A 20,575-nucleotide genomic window follows, 5' to 3' on the forward strand; every position below is an offset into this window, starting at 1 on the left:
TGTTGATAAGACATCACTCGTCACGGCTCATGTTCTATCGCCGCGATCTTAAAATCTATAAAAGAGATTTATCTGGCGTGTTTAATTCTAGTCTAAACTAGTTTAATCCAAGCCGTTAAAATTTTTTCCAAAAAATTTTTATTTAAAAAAACAAAAAATTATCGCCTGTTTTGTTTTTAATATAATTTACAACTCTCCTCGCCAGATGGCGTACGGACGTAGGCGTCACGTGACGATTCCAAGATGTCGTCTGGTGGAGGTAAATTTTGTTTTGTTTGAAAGAATTTTCGTTTGAAAGTAACGAATGTTTGTTTATTATGTCGATTTATGCGCGCCGTGTTATTAATACCAGCTCCTGTGCGTGATTTTTCTACCATAAATCAGTTTTGCACGAGACTGGACGATTCTCGTTTGGTTTTTTAGGGTTAAGTATTTAATCACATTTTTGCTTTATTTTTCACAATTTTAAGCTTGTTTTTTTCTTATATTAACGTTTAAACGTTTGATAATCGATAAATTAAATCATTGTAACGTTAAACAATACAAATTTATTAAGTTAAAGCAAAAGATGGTGAGGTAAGATGTGAACTGAAGGAGGGATTTGCCACCCCCAGAATTATAGACCCCCCTGCACGAGCAGACGGTCACGTGTATGGTTCCGTTCACTTTTTGCTCCTATACAGCTCTGGTAAGATTCAACCGTCTCATTCAGAAGTGTAATTGTACCTATTATTTAACTTTTAGATGTCTCTTATGTAATTACAATGAATAAGTTTCTAAAACCATTTTATTTAAAGTCGTTAGATGTCTTATATTGTAAGGCATCTATTCTCAAAGTTATTGATCCGAGTCGGACTTAAATTGAGTTGCAGACAAATCATAGAATACTCGTTTGCTTCTGCTTCTTGTAAATATCACCCTAAATAATTGCATGTTGAAATATTTTATTTGTTTTGTAACCCAGTGTTTTTCAACCACTGGTCTGCAGAAAAATATTTGACTACTGAAGCTCAATTACAGATGTCATTTAAATAGTAATCTAGAGTTACTGTACATACTTTGTTACGTAACGTAACCCTGGACGAGTATACGTAAGCATAATTTGTAGTCATAATTACTTGATCTGCATAAAATTATTTATAATTTTATTGGTCTGTGACGAGAAAAAGGTAAAAAAATGCTGCGGTAACTTAGTGTGCCGCAGTGTTAAGAGATGCCATGTGCGTATATCTCTTACATTAATGTTCTTTTCTGATTAACTATGGTTGAGCAGAATAGAATTGTATTTTAGTAAAATGACTTGGTCATTCTGCTTATAACTAGTAGTCCATAGACTTTATTTTTAGATCACTGTTGTATAGTTTGACCTGACAGTTTTTTGGGAAACTGAAATTTCATGTATTCCAGGATTTCCCAGAAAAATGTCCCATATTTTGAAGAATCTCTCTTTAGGATCCTGTTTTGTTTTAAAAATAAAACTACAGTATGGCTGTGTGTAGTTTTACAAATTTTGCAAGTAACCACTGCTTTAAAAGTTACATTCCTCTGAAAAGTATGTAGAGAATCCTATCAACATATATAAACTAAATTAATAAAAATAAAATTGTATGGTTTTTGAATTTGCTGTTTACCATTAAATTGTGGTTTATCTATTTTTATGATAAATGCAAGCTGGCAGTAAGAAGGATTGGGTGTAGGTGCAGGTACAGGAGGGAGGTGCTGGGTGTCTTATATTGGCCATACCAAAATTTGATCAGTTTATTTTATTACACAAAATTAGAAGAAGTTTATAAGTTCTCTTCTGCAATTATACACATTTCTGAAGCTGTAATACTGCTATAAACAATTCTGAATTATTTTCTTCAATTCTTAAATTTGTTATTAAATTCTTGATGGTGATGTAAAAAGTAAACAATGAAAATGTACAAAGCACAAGAAGGATTTACTCACAAACTGAAGAATTTGATAGAATAATGGTAAATGAATTGTCAACAAATTAAACGAAAATTCCTTAATCTTGATTGTTGCAACATTGTAAGCAATTGGAAACAATGGCATTTTACAACATCTTTATTAACTAATTAAAATTAAACATGAACATAAACAGGCTTTAATTTAAATGAATTCATAATTTATTACATAAGCATTTTCAAAATTTCTTGGCTCTACTATCAGCTGATAAAGCCATGAAGCTTTGGATGGTCAGATGACTAAGATGGTTGACATCAACCTAACACACAGGAATTGAATCCAGGAGAGAAATTCTCCAGGAATTTTTGTGAGTGTGTCCTGGAAATGTTGGCCCCATTCTGCATTACTTTTCTGTTCCATTGTGGATCTGGCTGAACTCATGGTGGGCAAGAAAAAAGCCTTCTAAGTGCCCAAAGGGAAGAAAGAGTTTTTAAAAAAAGGTATTTATTCACAATATATTTATAAAATTATTAGAATAATTAAATCATTAGTACTACACAATACAGGTACTCCTCACTTTACGACCTATCTGCTTAACGACCACTCGCACTTACGACCAATTGAGTTTTGATCTGCAATTTGGGGAATCCCCTTTCTCGGCTTGAGTGTTGATCAGTGGCGAATGGTGACATGCGCACTAAGCGTACTATAATAGTCTTTTTATGAATAAATTTGAAGTTTGTTGCATAATTTGTATAATTTTACAACAATCCTAGATTCCCGGCGCAAGCTCCTCGCTTGTCGACCAATTCACTTAACGACATTGTCGTCGGAATTGAACTTGGTCATAAAGTGAGGAGTACGTGTATATTTACTTTCAATTATAAGATACAATTAACATGTGAAACTATATTTTATTTCACTTTAAATATTAAGATATGTATGTATGTATAGAAATGTATAGGGTCTTTCAAAAAGAATGCCACATTTTAATTTCTGTAATTATGCTAATTATTACCTAAAAGTATGCATCATATGCCGTGACAATTTCAAAATGATCCACCACATAAAGCAAACATCCTTGTTCCACAATGAGGAGGGATTCTGAGTTTACAAACTACAGAACACAGAACCATTCTCTGTTTCAGAGTTGCTATTTTCGTTCATGGTACCTCCTAGAGGCAGTAGACAAAGATGTTTGAATGCAGATGGTAGATGAAACTCAGACATTTACTTTATCAATTGATGTACAGTTCATCACATACTTCTCAGACAACAATTAGCATAATTACAGTAATTTAAAAATGGTAGCTCTTTTGAAGACCCTGTATATATACATATACATTATACTATATATTGAATGGCCAAACCTTGTCTTGATAGGAGTCACATATCACCTATCAGAAATATGCTAGATCCACATTCTCTATTGGAACAGAATTTTATATATATATAATTAAAACACTACAGTTATCAGTATTCTATAGTAAATATCTCTGTTATGTTAGGTTAAGAATGCATATGTTTGGGTAGGTATGTAAGAAAGGCTATCATAAACTTCGAGAAAATAAGTTTATAGTAAATTAATTTCTTTTCTTTTTATCTATTGATAAATACATATCAATGTTGCTCCTTCACTACTTACTGATAGAAGGTTTGAAGATTTATAGTTGAGACAGTTGTAGTTTAAATAAAATTCAATTCATTTGAACATACCTGAGTATTCAGGTTGTGTGTTATGGTTACAACCCGTGTGTATGTCGCACTACGTAATAGTCTAAAAACTTACAGAAACTCTGTGTAAGTAATATGTTTCAAGTTTTTAAAAGGAAATTGTGTAAATATACTTATAGTCACAGTAAGGGTCTAGAAGAGCCACTGTTTGACTATACACTATATAGTATAATACACATTGTATACAATATAGTATACAGTTTCTCAAAGATTATAAGATAAATCATCAACATTATCATTTTTAAAATTAATGGAACAAAGAGAATGTATTATATTTGAACAGCTGATATTTGTTAGTTTTCAATAATCTGTGAAATCAATGTGACAGATTTTAAGATTCTATAATAATTCATTGTAATGATTTGACCATTTAATTTACCATAGTAATGGTGAACTGATACCATCCGATAGTGACATTAATATATTGTTGATCCAATCTATGTTAATGATGTAGAAAGTTGTTTGATAGCAGGATATTGTTTCCTGTCATATTATTGAAAATTCTAAGTTTTATGTTTAACGTAAAAGAATTTATCTGCTTAATAAATTGAAACAATTTTTTACGTAATTAATTCTTGAGAATTTCTCGATGTTCTACTTACTGATCGTAATTAAGGTTGTAATATGCAATGAAAATGATTTCAATGAAAAAATAATTTTATATGTAATGTATGTTTTAATATAATGACAATATCTTAATAAAAAGTATTTAGAAAATTGAAAAGTTGAAAAATATTTTTAAGATTTACAATTCTAGAAATAAAAAATGCAAACATAGCTATAATTATAAACAGTGATAAAACTTGACACCATCTTTGTAAGTAAATAAAGAACTTCATGCTGGTTTCAAGAAGCCAACATTTATTAAACAAAAACTTGTCATTGGTCACAATCTGACCATTTTAAGCTTAAAATCCCACACTCAACAGCTTATGATAATTGTATGTATTCTATGCTAAATTATAGATTAAGCCAAAGATAATTACATCATGTTGACTTCCGAAACAAGCCACGATTTCTTTATTTATACCGTGATTATAAACTACTATCATTTATTATAATTTTTACAAATCACATTAAGAGTAATTTTTACTTAGTTTCATTATATTTTTAACAAATGGAATGAAAAAATAATGTATTTTTTAAAATAAATTATTTACTGGATGTTTTGTAAGCGAGTTCTTAGGATGAATCTTTCTTATAACTTTGAAATATTTTTTCTTTTTATCTGTCAAATATTTCAGTTTAAATTTCAGAATGTTAAAAAAAAGAAATTCTGTTAGAGCCATTTTTTTTTATGATTCTTCAATTTGAATTTTGTCCAGTCATCTTTTTTTGCCTATAAGTTTTTTATAGTGATACTATAAAAAATTGAATTTGTAAACCCAGTAGGAATCTATTTTATTGCAAAAGAAATTTATCTGTCATCCCGGTGTTGGATTTTCTAAAGAATAGTCTTATCCAGAGATCATAATTTCATAGAGTAAGTATATAATTTTTAACTAATGCAGGAAAAAAATTATATTAAAAACAATTAAGCTCTAATTTTTTAAATGTTAAAAACAGTTGCCTCCATAATCTTCCTCTGTAAAGCTGTATTCTGTGCGTGACATTTAATGCTTGACAGGAAAATCAAATAATTTTATACTGTAATAAATTGATTTTTTATTGGCTTTATCAGTATAATAATCATATTTTTAGATTATTATCCTAAAAAGTAGTAGCATTAAAATAGTAAATTTTAAGTGTAAAAATTTATGCTAATACCTAGATTAGATAGTTTTTTTATATCATATTTTAAGATTTTAACACAATAACAAATTGATAGATGAAAACGTATTCAAAATACCTCATTAAAGATAGATTAATAAGAGAAATAGATCTTGGATTTTATAAGTAGCTGTAAATAATAGTGTTAAATACTGAATACTTACATTATTCTGAATAAATTTTAATTAAATTTAATTAAATAAATAAATCTGACTTGATAGCCAAGATTCTTAAGCCGAATCTACTCTTGTGGGGATCTGGGATTAAATCTAGGAGAGTATCTACAGGAACAATGATGGGCAGTCTGTCCAGGATATATTGGGCTCCATCCCTCACTACCCAGTTGTATTATGGGCCTGGCCAAACTCACAATGGGTGTGGGAAAATAGTCCTCTTAGTGCCCACATGGTAGAAAGAGTTAAAAATGAGGGGAAATGTAAATGAAAAATAAATAAATCTTTCAAATGTAATAAGAATAAGTTTTAATAAAATAATTTATATGCAAATTCAATTAGAAGACAGACTTAAAAAACCAAAAATGTTAGTTTAATAAACTTATCTTGTTGGGTTTTAGTGATTTTGAATGTTTAATGCTAGACGTTTCTTATAAAATTTTTGGCCCACCGGTTCTGTTCCCCAAACACTGGAAGTTCAGTCGTGAGTTAGCACCTAGTCAGGACGGGCTGGTCGTGTGGAGTTTGTGTTTTCTCCACATCTGTAACAATCTGAATAGGGGCCAGTTACCTTTAAAAAGACCTCCTGGAAGGCATTCCCCCTAGGCAGATCACCCAAATGTTGCATTGTCATAACTTAACTAAACAAGCAAATGAAATTTTTAATTTATGAAGTATGAAGCATTAATATGATCCAAAGAGAATTATGATATTACTAGAAACTGTGATAAATATTTGCATATGAAATTTATTTTATTTTGTATTTTTTTAAAAAAATGTTGATAACTGCTTTACTTATATGATTAAAATCCAGGGATTCCCAATCTGGTTGCTATCAGCCCCTGAGGGGTTAATTGATTTATCTGAGTTGAGGGATTGGTAAATTACTATAGATCATTTGGGGGGTTGGTGGACAAATGTAGTATACAGTATTTAGAAATATAATAAAATATCAATTGTTATCATGCGTGTTTAATAAAAAAAATGTTATTAATTTCTAGTTGATATTTTATTTCATTCTTTTGTTGTTTATTTTTATATCATATCAATAGAAAGAGGTTGGTGAATTAGATTTAATTTTAGAAAGGGCTCACTATGCAAAATAGGGTCAGAAATCCCTGATTAAAATTTATTGTATATTCTCAAAGATAATAATCAAGCTGATTCTAGAAGCTTTCATCTTTCAAGAAATAAATCTATATTTGTAGGGAGTGTAGATGATGTGTCTATTGTACACTTTATTTATTATCAGTTAAATTTTTACTATGAAAGAAGAGTAAGTAGTAGATTTCAAGGATTTCAATATATGATTTTGAAATATAGAGAGATTTTATTTGAACATTTCTAATATTGATCAACAAGAATATAAAAAATAGCAAAATAAGATAAAAATTTTAAAAAGTTTCTCTAGTTTTACATAATTTAGTCGAACATGAAATTAATTTCATTTCTATTATATTAAATAAATACAATACCTTTTAAGGTAATAAAGGAAATGCAATCTGGCTGTTTACAAGAGCACTTTTGGCACTTTTGTTCAAGGTTTATCAACTACAGTAGATCTGATTCACTCTGTAAGATGTTCTGTATTCTGCACACGATAAACTTAGATTCGTGCTAAGCTTGGATAAAAGCACAAAAGAACTTTGTAGCAGATATATTTTTTTTGAACAGTATTATTTTTTAGTCTTTCTCAAAGCTATAATGTATAGTTGTATATAAATAATAGTAATTACTTCAGTAATTTATAAAAATGCTTATAGATTATAATTAATATTTAAATTTTTTATGCTGATAACTTGAAATAAAGTTTATAAGTATCTATAAACATTTTTAATAATTGGTTAGACTAGAATTGAAAATTTTTATTGCTCACCAAATGAAATTGGCTTCACTTCGACTAGTTGCCTAGTTTACTGATTCTGAAATTTAAAATTCCACTTTAAAAAAAAAACCGCCTTTTATGTAGGAATTATTTATAAATGAAACAGGAAAACAAAATTGAATATGAAAGAACAAATAGCAGTGTACTTTACGACTTCTGTTTGTTTTCTTTGATTTTCTTTGCAGAAATTCTTGCAGAGAAAGGATTCTAAAGACAGAATCTTGAAAATTCCTGATGATTAGCCACGAACCTCAAAACTTATTAAGCTTTAACTGTTTACTCATTTTATGTTGACTCTTTAATAATGTATTACTGTATTTAATTATTTTCTGAAGATTTCAAAAATGTTAAATCAGGCAAAAGAAATTACTAATTGAAGTTATATGTTTTGTGAGTATTGCATTAAGGAGTTGATTGAAAATTAATCAATTCATTCATTAAAAACATTTAAATTTAAATTATGTTGGAGTTTTGCATTAAGTTACTTGTATATATGAAAAATTTTAGAGGGTTTGATGCTTTCTTCAGATAAAACACTTAAAAACATGCAAAGTTATATAAATATCTAATGATTTAGATAGTTTTTTAGTGTGTAGCAATTTATTATTAAATGTAATTATTTTTTGTTACTTTAATCCAGTGGTTCTCTAACTTTTTTGGCATGTGACACACTAAAACATGAAAAATTTTCTGGTGCACTTTGTGTACAAAATTATAAATGTAATATGTTTTAAATTGTAAATAGCTTTGTACTATAATAACTGCTACTCTAAGGCTTAATTTAGTTATTAGTTTATCATGAATGTAATAAATTTCTGTACAAATTTTTTTTAAATTTATTTTTAGAATATATTTTCATATTTGCTAAACATCTTGCCATTTCTCTGTTGTAATAATTTAAAATGCTTTAACAAAAATTCAGTAAATGTACTTTGCTATAAACCATTATGCATTAAATTAATTTTTATAATATTTCTGTATTTATTAATTGTTATTTGCTTAATCCTATTTAATAATAATAATAATAAAATTTTTATAAACAAGAGATTACTGTATTATAACTTTCAATTGTATTAAATGACAGGTTATCTACTGTTACCATATTTAAACGAGTCGGTTGTCATTACATAAGAATATGAAGATCTTAAAATTGATTAAAATATCAATTTCCATAATAACATCATACTCAAATGGACGTAGCATGATTAATACCATGAATTAAGATGTATGTGTTTGGAATATGTGTTTTTAAAATCAAGATATTCAAATTTAGTTATCCAAACAGATGGATTATTTGTTGCTGTCATGTATATCATTCATTACGATGTCAGCATAGTCAATTAGAAACAAGTAATTGGGGAAAGTTTATTAATGAAGGGATTAATATACAAATTTTAGCCTCGGGGATACATTTTATGATTTAATATGCTTCCTATTGGATCCGCTTCTTGTATCGATGTATGTAATTAAAATATTTTTAATTCCTTTAATATAGAGTGAGGGCAGATTAATATTATAAATTTTAACTATATTTAAGATCATTAATATAATTTAATTGGCTCAAATTCAAGAAGTCAAATCCTTGATGTTTAGTGATTATAGAATTCTGTTTTTAAACAATAGAATTTAATTAAAGAATTTGAAAGTATTAAACAATTGAATATTGAATTGCGTGTTAGTTTATTTTTAATTTAAAATTATTAATGAAAAAATATTATTATTAATAGTATCTGTCAATTAGTTGTGTGACATAATGAAGCTCATCAATAATTTAATAGTGTTTCTCATCTATTATACCATCTCCCAGTAGTAACATAATGAAGGCTAGATGGCTGAGCAGTTAAGGTATCAGCCTACCACTCTGGAAGACACAAAAGCAAATACAGATGGGTCAAAAAACCCTGGGACTTTTTTAGGGTGGTCTAACCCTGATATGTTGGGTCCTGTCTCTCGGCTCTTCCGTTGTGAGCCTGTTAAAAAAAAACCCACCTTTAGTGCTCATGTGGTGGAAACAGTAAAAATAAATAACAACATACCAGAAAATTGCAGATGTTTAAAAAACTAATAATCTGAAAATGCTACATAAAAAATATATTAAAAAGGTATTACTGATTAAAATACATTATGAAGGATTGATTTAATATGAATTGTTTAAAAGTAATATTGAATATTATATATATGTATACAAGAGAGTTCAAACCTCCTTGCTTCATCCATGGTTCATTGATTTCCATTGCTGCACTCTCTGTTTTACCCTAGTTGCTTTTAGACTGCCCAGTTGTTCTCAATATAGATTATTCATAACAAAAATTTTATGATAATTCATTGATTTCCAGTGCAGCTATTTCTATATATCTTTTTGGTTGTTTGTTTTTTGTGATTTTAAGCTAAGCATTTTGTATATTTAGAATAGATTTGAATTTTAAATTACAAGACATCAATTTATGATTTTGATAGTTGAGTTTTGTTTTTAATATAAATTCTAGTTATATTTAAAACTTTTTAAATTGACTATAAGTCAATTTTAAAAAGTTATTTATTTAGCATTTAAATGTACCAAGAAATTTTCAATCAATGAAATTATGAAATACAATTAATTGTTGTTGTAATTTATTGTTGCTAATCTTTCAGTCAGAGCATTGCTTGTGTCTAGAAACTATCTGAAATCAAGAGATTACATATGATGATTATGTATTCTTCTCTTGTACTTAACTATCTCATAGCATTATTTTTCCATTTACTTCTGGTTCATTTGCTCTATATTTAATGGCAAGAAAGTTACATTATCATAATCATTTTGAGAAGCAATATAGCTTAGTATCAGTTCAGATATTTGAAGAAGTTTAAACAAAAAAAAAGTAAAATTACTTTATATAAGAAATTATAATTGATTTTCCAGCAAGATCTGTGATTTTATATTATTATGTATCCAGTAAATGAGTTATAGCATTGCCTCTATTTAACACAAAAATTATATATTGTATTTTTAACAACGTTTCTCTTTTCTTTGTATTGGAATTTTTATATAAATATAAGAAAAATTCTTTAATATCTAGCCATTATTGGAAACGAACGTGTGTGTGTGTGTGTGTGTACACACACTGTATACGTGTTCACATATACTTGAAGCATGTAAAAAATCTAAACAGCCACTGATGGAAACATAAAAAACAGCTATTGTTTGGTGGTTATTTTGTATGTTTCAAAAAGAGACATTCCTGAAAAAAGTAGCCACGTTTAAAGGTGACTATTGGAAGTTCGATTGTATTTACTTTGTTTCTTAACAATTATGCTATTCATTCATAATACAGTATAATCTGCTTATTGTAGTCATTGATATTGATATCACTCATTTTATATTATCAGAGCAAATCCGAAAAGTTAAAATACACTTACAAAAGTTATCTTACTGTAATCAGGGTTTGGTTATTGATGTCTTTGGGTAAACATGCTTATTTATACAAAGAGAGAGTAACAGTAACCAAACTCTATATAGGTATTTTTAAGCTGTTACACTATTGGTCTCGAGTGTTTTTTATAATGCATAATCATTATTAGTTATTGTTATATTTCAACCATTGCTTTAAATGTTAATTGTTGTAATCATTGTTTGTTTAAATTACATAAATTACTATTAATTAATAATAATAATCATTTAGACTTGATAAACACTAATGTTGTGTGTTTTTTCTTCAAAGACACTTGGCAAGTTTTCTATCAGATATCTTTATTCATTCTTGTCAACGAGAATGAATAAAGATATCTGATAGAAAACTTGCCAAGTGTCTTTGAAGAAAAAACACACAACATTAGTGTTTATCAAGTCTAAATTATAGAACAAGACACGGTTTCACAAAACAAATCAACAAAATAATAATCATAATTAAGAAAATATTGAGTTATACATCTATTAATTGTTTAACGTATCCTTTTAACTCATCTTTGACTGCGTGACTTATCAATACCCAACTCGTACCACCTTATATAAGCAGCCTTGTTTAATAGAATCTAACTAACGTTTTCGATCGTGTTTAACGACCTTCTTCAGGTTAGAACATCGAAAAAAATCGAACATAAGAACGTTTAGCAGTAACGACCGCTCGTTTGGAACGTTTTAAGAAGAACATTTAAATAGGATAGCGTGCGCCATCTCTACGTCGATGAGTATTAAATAATACAATACAAGAGAATAATGTAAAGATAGATAACAAACAGTGAACAATAATAATAATAATATATGCCTCGTGGGGATATTGAAAATAAAATACTAACAGAAGAATATGGTGCGTGCTGAACATCTCATATACCGAGGGAAGGGTAGGGGCTGTGCGGAGACTGACCGGCAGGTTCAGCGTAAGCTTCTGCAAATCCGCCTTTCTGGCGTTTACGTGTCGCCTGAGCGCCAGGCCGTAGATATTTTACTAGCCTCTCGGAAGTTTATGGATTGCCCTTTCTGGCTAGCTTTGTAGATATGCCATGCCCCTGTATAACGTAGGTGCTTTATGTTACGAACTGTTTGTATTAGTCTTGCTTGGGCCCATTCGGCTTGGACTTCCTGGGGATCTGCTAGGACATAAGTCGCCAGCGCTGTGCAAGGCTGTTCGTTTCTTATGTTTCTCTGATGTTCCGCTAGCCTTTCCTTGAGTGATCTTCTGGTGGCACCAATGTAAAATAATTTATTCTGCCTCCGTGCGTCCGTAATTGGGATTTTGTAAACTCCCGGGAGGGAATTAGTGTCCGGGGGGTCTTTATCAGCTCTTAACAGTTGGTACTAAGTGGGACTCCTTTGTATATTATTCTAACATAAAGCACCTACGTTATACAGGGGCATGGCATATCTACAAAGCTAGCCAGAAAGGGCAATCCATAAACTTCCGAGAGGCTAGTAAAATATCTACGGCCTGGCGCTCAGGCGACACGTAAACGCCAGAAAGGCAGATTTGCAGAAGCTTACGCTGAACCTGCCGGTCAGTCTCCGCACAGCCCCTACCCTTCCCTCGGTATATGAGATGTTCAGCACGCACCATATTCTTCTGTTAGTATTTTATTTTCAATATCCCCACGAGGCATATATTATTATTATTCTTGTTCACTGTTTGTTATCTATCTTTACATTATTCTCTTGTATTGTATTATTTAATACTCATCGACGTAGAGATGGCGCACGCGATCCTATTTAAATGTTCTTCTTAAAACGTTCCAAACGAGCGGTCGTTACTGCTAAACGTTCTTATGTTCGATTTTTTTCGATGTTCTAACCTGAAGAAGGTCGTTAAACACGATCGAAAACATTAGTTAGATTCTATTAAACAAGGCTGCTTATATAAGGTGGTACGAGTTGGGTATCCTTTTAATTTTAGAGTCTAAAATTGCAACTTTCACCAATTATAGCCTTATTTATTTAAACTGCATAATGTAGTTAGTTATCATTGTCAGCATAGATAGGCTTGCCTTAAAGTGATTACAATAAGAATTATATATACTTTGACTGGAGGTATGTGAAATATGTGGAAAAATTTTATTATTCTTCCATTTCCAGTAAAAACAGACTTATTTCACCAAGATTTGATGTAGATAATGATCTTCTATTGTTTGTTTTCTAATGTAATCAATGCTGTTGTGACAATACTTGCAGAAAAGAGGGTTTCCACTTTTGTGCATTTCTTTGTCTTGAAACTCTTTTGCGTGATCTTTACCTGTTATGTTCACAGCTAAATGACTTTCTTTGCATGTTTTTGTTTGCACTTTGAGTAGCCATTTACCATAGCATTTTGTGGCAGCAGCACGAGATCAAGTGCATGCATAAAGTGAGAATGAAACTTGAGTTCTATTGCTTTAGGTCTTAAAACTGGAAATTGCATAGAACAGTCAAAAATAGTAAATTTTACAGATTTATACATTTTTTTTTTGTTGCTTAAACACTATGTAGTGTAATAAATTCGAACACTTGGCATTCTTTCATCTTCATTTTAGTTCAGTTGATACGCATTTTAAATTACTCGTTTTCGGTATAACATGCTCCTCTTCAGCCAGCTCAGGACTTTTTAGAAACTGGGCTCTATTAGATGAGTACATATGTATATAGCTTACACATTTATTATTGTATATCTTCATTATTATTCTTTTCGGGCCAACACAATTAAAGGGTAAGTATACTGGCAGTACGGAACTTTACATTCACAGCCGTATACATATGTACTCATCTAATAGAGCCCAGTTTATAAAAAATTCCAAGTTGGCTGAAGAGGGGCATGTTACACCCAAAACGTGTAATTTAAAACATGTATCAACTGAACTAAATAAAGATGAAAGAATGCCAAGTGTTCAAATTTATTACACTACATAGTGTTTAAGCAACAAAGAAGAATTACGACACGGTTTTGGATTATCAAATGGATTTATACATATTAATTAAGACATATTGCTTCTAGTTATTGCTATTACGATCAATGTAAACACCATTGTGGAAAAAGTCCGGATAATCTGCCTTCCTCTAGTAATGACTGCAGTTTTCTTGAATATTTTCATATTTTTATATATTAGATTATGATATTTATATATGTTACTAGATTAAAAAAAAAACCGAATAAAGCATTTCATACTAGAAAAAAAATTTGTTTAGTAATTTATTTAAAATTTTAGAAAGAAACTGGTTTTCATTTTTTTTAATCAATGCACAATTTATAAATAAACAAAACTTAAAGTGGGTTAAGAATGTCAAAATTTTAAAGATATTTCAAGTAATATCAAAATATTTTGTCATTGATGAATTTCTGTTTTCAGTAATCAAATTTGGAAGATCTTCAAAAGATAAATTATTCCGAATGTTTTCATTTTAGAATAATCAGTTTCCAAAACTTAATATTGAAAAATGTGCACTTTGGTAATTGTTTTCTTTAATTATGTTAAATTCATTCTGAGAACGTAATTATTTAATGTGTTAAGAATGTTACATTCTTAATTATTCAAGTGAATATCCCAATTCTCAAAGCTGTGTGGTTTTGGTTAGAGTTTAAGTGCTTTCTCTCTTGTATTCTGTTAAGAAAATAATTTCCTTTTAATAAAAAACTGCCAGCATGCATTTTTTTTTACTTTATATATGGAATAAAAACAGAAAAAATATATATACTTTAGATCTCTAAATTTCATATTTATAGAAGTAAACCAGCTGTGTTTAGTTAAAAATGGATTTATCAAATTATCCAAAGACTCTCTGAAATTATAAGTAGTTATATAATGATCTGTCATAAAACAAGAATGAAAATAAAGAAAAATGTCAGAGTGGATGATAAATGGATTCAGTTAAGCATCCAAAAAAAAAAATAAATAAATTCACTTATTGTCGGAATGAATCTGACCGAGAGCTGTGTGTTTTTGTTCGACAATAAATATGTTAAACCAGCCTACCAAATGCATATAATCTACTTACAAATTTAAATATCGACCACAGTTTCATTTTACAGTATAATAATTCTAATCATTTTTATCATTTGTCCGTGGTTAAGATTAAAATCGTAATTATTATTTACTCATTGAAGTTAATTATTACATATGTCATAATCTTATGCTAAAATATTCAACAAAATAGCTTTAGAAATGAAGAAAAATTTTGATTTATAAATATTCAAACATTCTAATCTGTTGTCTTCAAGCCAAGTCTATAATATTTGAGAAACTTTATTAATACAGTACATAAGAAGCTTATTTGTAAAAGCAGCTGATGTTGGATCCATTTAGCAAAGGATAAGTGACCAACAAGAGGTGGATGCAATCAAGTACTAAGATTTCCAATATCAATGTTGTAGATTTATGCTTATGGGAGTACCTGACAATGCAGGTTTATCATGTCAAGCTATTTGCAATTCTAATACTAGTATAGTATTATTACTCTCTGATTAAGCAGCAATTCTGATGCTGGAGGAAATTTGTCATTTTAGTATGTATAATATATCAGCATTTGAATCCTTTTTATTCTACTTTCAGCATTATTTTTAAAACTAACTTTTAAGCTGTAATTAATAGAATTTAATTAACTAATTAATTCTTAAATTTTACTTTTGTATATCTAAATTAAAAAAAAAATGTCTTTTTCCCTCTTTTAATGAAATTAAATTAACTAAATTGCAAAAATATATATTAGAGACTATTATTAAGAACTACATTTACATACTGGAAATGCATTAATTCCCTCGGGAAGCTGCGACATTCTCGTTTTGAATAATCAGATGTTCAAATTACTGGCTTCCACTATGCTCTTAATATAAACATTTATGAACAAATGTATGATATGACAGTGCTATCCATTTGCTGTTTCTGCTCGTACTAGATTACACCAGCCATAACTGATTTATATAACTAAACATTTCTTTTAGTGGCTTCCAGATTTTTAAATTTCTGTTGATGTTATATATATTATATTATATATATATATTTTGAATTTCAGAAACATTAGAACCATGCTTGCTGAGTCAAGAAAAGATCCTAGACAGATCTTCTCCCGAGTTATGGCCTGAACAGAGTGAGTTTAAAAGTTAATTTCTATACTATTGTTTAACGAATTTTGTTTAGGATAATTATTTAAAAAAATTTACCAAAGCTTACAATCCGTTAAATTGTTTTTAACTTTAGTTGTTGTTTAAAAATATAATTTAATAAATAACTCCAAAAAACTTGATTTTTGAGTAAAGTCAAATGATATGCTGAATTATTGGGAATTACTAACTTAGCCTGATAATTTGGCATATCATCTGGAGTATATTTTTGAATGTTTAACGTATACAAAACCCAAAATTTTGTAATTTGCCAAGTGTATTTGGATTATAATAAGAATTTAATGCTAATATCTTTTGTTAATAATAATAATAATAATTAGCAATTTTTAAAGTATATTATATACTAAATTGTCATATTTTTAGTTCCTGGTGTGCTGGAATTTGTTGCAATAGCTTCAGTAAGTTTATTTTTATGCTCTCCTAAAATTTTAAAGACATTTGAATAGTTTAATAGCTCAATTTTCTTTATAGCCAACCACATCTGTAGATAATAATCAGCCAGAGTGGTTAAAAGACTTGGATCAAGAAGATGTTAACATGTTACAAGGTGTGTGAGTTGCACTTGTGAGGTTACATTTATTGAATTTATGTATGTAGGAGGTATTAAATACAATTAATTTATACATATACTACTATTAAACAGGATTTGGAAGTCTAACGGCGGCAGCATTGTTAGAAAAAGTTAAGGATTTACAGAATTTAGCATATCAACTTGGTTTAGAAGAAGGTAAATTAAACTTTAAACTAAGTCTTACATAGCAATAAGCATATAGCGTAACTAAACTATCTTCATTGTCATTTTCAGCTCATGAAATGACAAGGGGAAAGTTTTTAAACATATTAGAAAAAGCACCCAGAAGGAGAAAATGAATTTGATTAAATGCCATTGCACCTTGAGGTTATATTATTATTATTATTTTTCTCAAATTATTATATTTTAAATGTATAAAATTAAAATATAAATATGTAAAGATGATAAGAACACATTCAGAATGTATGTATTGCATGTTTGGAATGCAATGTCACATGTACATTTTTTGAATGAGTAAAAAAAGAGAAAAAGTTTTAAAAATTTTGATGTTGTCTCCAGTTCTGTGATGATCTTTTCCTTTAGCCGGCATCAATATTTATAACTTGATAGCAGATTTGCATGCTTTAAACAGTTACTTAAATTTTTATGTTTGTCAAGGTGTGCAATTGTTTGCATGTGACTTGTAAGCTAGAAGAAGCATAATAAAATTTTCACAGCTTCCATTTATAGATCTGCTTGTTATTTTATCTAGAATTGTAGGAGTTACAGCCCTTAATTTTCGGAAATAATTCCCTACAAAATTGTCAATCGATAAGACAGACAGACAAAGTTATACTTTTTTATAGCTTTTTGGCAAATCATTATTAGGAACAATACTAAGCTATTATGTACATTTTCGTTTGTAAAGTCATAATAAAACTGTGGCAGGAAGTAACAGATGCACTGGACATCCAAAGCCACCTGCACTTTAGGTGACACCCAAAAACAGGTGTGCTAACTCCATATTTACATTATACTTCGGTGTTGGGTCGCATGCACAATTAATAATAAGGTTAGGGGATTTATGCGGTTTTCAAACAGATCGTTGTGTCGTTGCAATTATATAATTATGGGGATCATAGGGTTATAAAAGAGGCCCCATGTGTCTAATCGCACTCAGTTTACAGATAAAAATCGGTGGTTTTGATAAAACATCATCAATAACCAGATAGGAATGTCAGGAGATGATAAATAACAACTATAATTACTCTTGACGTATGTTCATCATTCTGTTCCTACTTGCCAACAATAATTAATATAAGCCTTCCGTAAAGTAAACAGAATTGGTTTAAAGGTTAAAAGTTGACAGCGAAGGAAGTCATTCTTCGCCCATTTTGTATATTTACACACAGCATCACTTTTAGGATAAATCTCCAATTAAATTAACCACTTAAGTTCATGATTTATTAACTGTTAAATGACAAGAATATTATAAAAATATATAAATTTTCTTTTTATACTAAAGAATTTTAAATAATGATTAGATTTGTTAATGTGTTAAGCTATGAATTAATTTTTAATTAAAAAAAAATGATTTTGCACTTGAAGTTTTAACGAATTATACTTATAAAATAAGTTTTAAAAAGTATAAATTTGTTTATTTTACTGAATTTAAAATGATTTAAACGTTATAAAATATATTTTTTCGAAGTGAAAGAAGCTAAAATTAAATACAGAAATCATTTATTTATACAATTTACTAACAAAAGATATAAAAGTTTTTTTCTTCTTTTTTAAATTAAACATAGAAACCAAATCTCAGCAAGGAAATTGAATAAAAATCACATTTAGGCAACAGATGTTTATGAAAGGAAGCGCAGTTATTTCATGAAAAGGAAGAGGAGGAAAGGAAAAAAAAATGTAGGAGAAGAAAGGGAAAAAAAGGCAATTTGTAACAAAAATAGAAAAAAATGATAAATGAAGCGAATGCACATCAACAAATTGACGTAATGGTCGAGTTTTGTGAAAACTTTGTATATCGAGTCGTCGTCAAAGGAGCCGCTCCCATTAAGTCCCAGCATACACTGGGTTGTATGAGCTTCACGTCTAGTTGTTAATCAGAGAGTGAGTAAAGGGTTTAGTCGTCTCTTCCGTCTATTCCATTAAAGAGAAGAGAGAGAAGTACAAGACAACGGGGAGTAAATGTTGTGGACTTAATTAAAACAAAGTTGAAAATTATCCCAAATGTCAGACGACGCCAAGTAGAAGAATAACAGTTTTGAGGGATACGCATTGCTTTAATGAAAATTTGCATCTCCCATACAAATATTTATGATTCAACATTTTTTTTTTCTGCACTTTGTTTGAAGGTTTATCAAGCGTGTTTTATTATTATTATTATTATGGTTTTTTTTATCGTCTTCGGTTCGAATTCCTTTTCAGTTACTCACTTTAACACTTAGATAAGTCGTCGATAAGGGCGCCGATAATTTAGAAAATACGCTTACAAAGTTATGCTTTGTTTTCCAAGAGAGAGAAATAAATTAACACTAGAAACTCTCCGGGAATAACACATTTTAGATCCATTTTGTCACTTGGTAGCAATGGTTACACTCATTTCTTCCATTTTTCACCATCGATTAACTTATATTTTATGGTTAACTATGGGAATTATTGCTTATATCGGGGTTTAGTTTTAGCACGCCCGCTTTTCTTCATGTTTTTTTCGGTTATAAATCCCCCTTTCTCGCTGATTTTTTGCAAAGATGGGACACCTTTACAATATATCACGCTTATCTCATAGTAAAATCGGAATTCTTAGTTGAAAAGAAGGGTCGAGCTATCAGAAATCGGAGTTTAGACCCTCGCAGAAAGGAATTTCACACATCAACGCGATAAAAAAACATTAATTGTGATTCTTATCTAGGTAAGAAGATTAAATCCCGTGACTGACAAGGTTGTTGGAGAGAGAAAGAGGAAAAAAGAGTGAAGTCACTACACTTAAAATAGGTTTTTATACAGTTATTTTTGGGGAATTTTTGAATTTTTGTTGTTTTTTTCCCCTTTCTTTGTCCTTCCCCCCCTTTTCAATTTCCAAACTGCACTTTTAAGTGCCGCTATTATCCACTAATTACTCCAGTTTCAGAAGTAATTTAATAAGGCCATTACGATTGTATACTTGTCCATTAACATCAATATATAAATACTGGTTTAGATCGATCGTATTTCAAACTTAAGTGTGAACAAATGATTTACGGCACTCTCACCGCACCGGCATATCTCAAGTTTTCAAAAGTCACTTAATACCAAGAGTGGTTCAACGTTAATGGTACAGGTTGTGGCTCCGGTACAAATTTTACGACCTTTCGACCAGCTAACAATCCGCGTACTCGTAAATTCATTAAGAATCTCGGCTATACTAAAGTGACTCCGGCCCGATCACGTGACAAGGGGGGTTTATGCCGTCGCGCCAACACAACACGTGATTAATAACCGATGGGTAAAGTCGGGAAATTAGTTTTGCTGATGGGCTGAAAGCGAACTTCTATCAAGTTTGTTCGTTTTATTGCTTCCAAACCTTCATTTTCTAAAAGTTTTTCCGCTTTTTCCCCTTCCTCCTCTCCATATACTTAAGTTTTTTTTAAAGATTTTCACACTTAAAAAAAGTTGTCGTCTTCGCAGTGTTGTAATTATCGTACTAAATGTGTTTTTGATAGTCTACAATAGTTGCATGTGCTGTTTTTTATAGTCTGTATAGTTCCTTATACTGTTTTTGATAGTCTGTATCAGGGATCTCATACTGAAACGCAGCAAAGGGCCAGTCAAATAGATGTATGCCAGACGTGGACCGTATTCATTATTATTCGATAAATCAAAACATACTGTAGACCAAAAAAATGGCTCTAACAATGGCCCTTTGTTGCCCATCCTTTACGACTTACGTAAACCGAAGTTTGAATTTTTTTTCTATTGTAATCCTTGCAAGATGTTAGAAATATTGATTTTTGGAAAAGAAATCATCAAGGCCGCGGGCCGATGT

At 29.8% G+C, this 20,575-nt stretch overlaps 1 protein-coding gene across 1 annotated transcript; it reads left to right on the forward strand.

The window, feature by feature from the left end:
- Positions 1 to 189: 189 nt before the first annotated feature.
- lin-52 (DREAM core complex component lin-52) lies at positions 190 to 17,285 on the forward strand. Its single transcript, XM_067274008.1, has 6 exons — positions 190 to 259; positions 15,917 to 15,991; positions 16,389 to 16,423; positions 16,497 to 16,572; positions 16,669 to 16,752; positions 16,831 to 17,285. Exons 1-6 carry the CDS (start codon positions 244 to 246, stop codon positions 16,893 to 16,895), a joined length of 351 nt encoding a protein of 116 aa, XP_067130109.1. The 5' UTR covers positions 190 to 243; the 3' UTR covers positions 16,896 to 17,285.
- Positions 17,286 to 20,575: the final 3,290 nt, after the last annotated feature.

Source organism: Centruroides vittatus, unplaced genomic scaffold, assembly GCF_030686945.1.
Source record: "Centruroides vittatus isolate TY-2023 unplaced genomic scaffold, ASM3068694v2 contig_502, whole genome shotgun sequence".
NCBI classification, from domain to species: Eukaryota; Metazoa; Arthropoda; class Arachnida; order Scorpiones; family Buthidae; genus Centruroides; species Centruroides vittatus.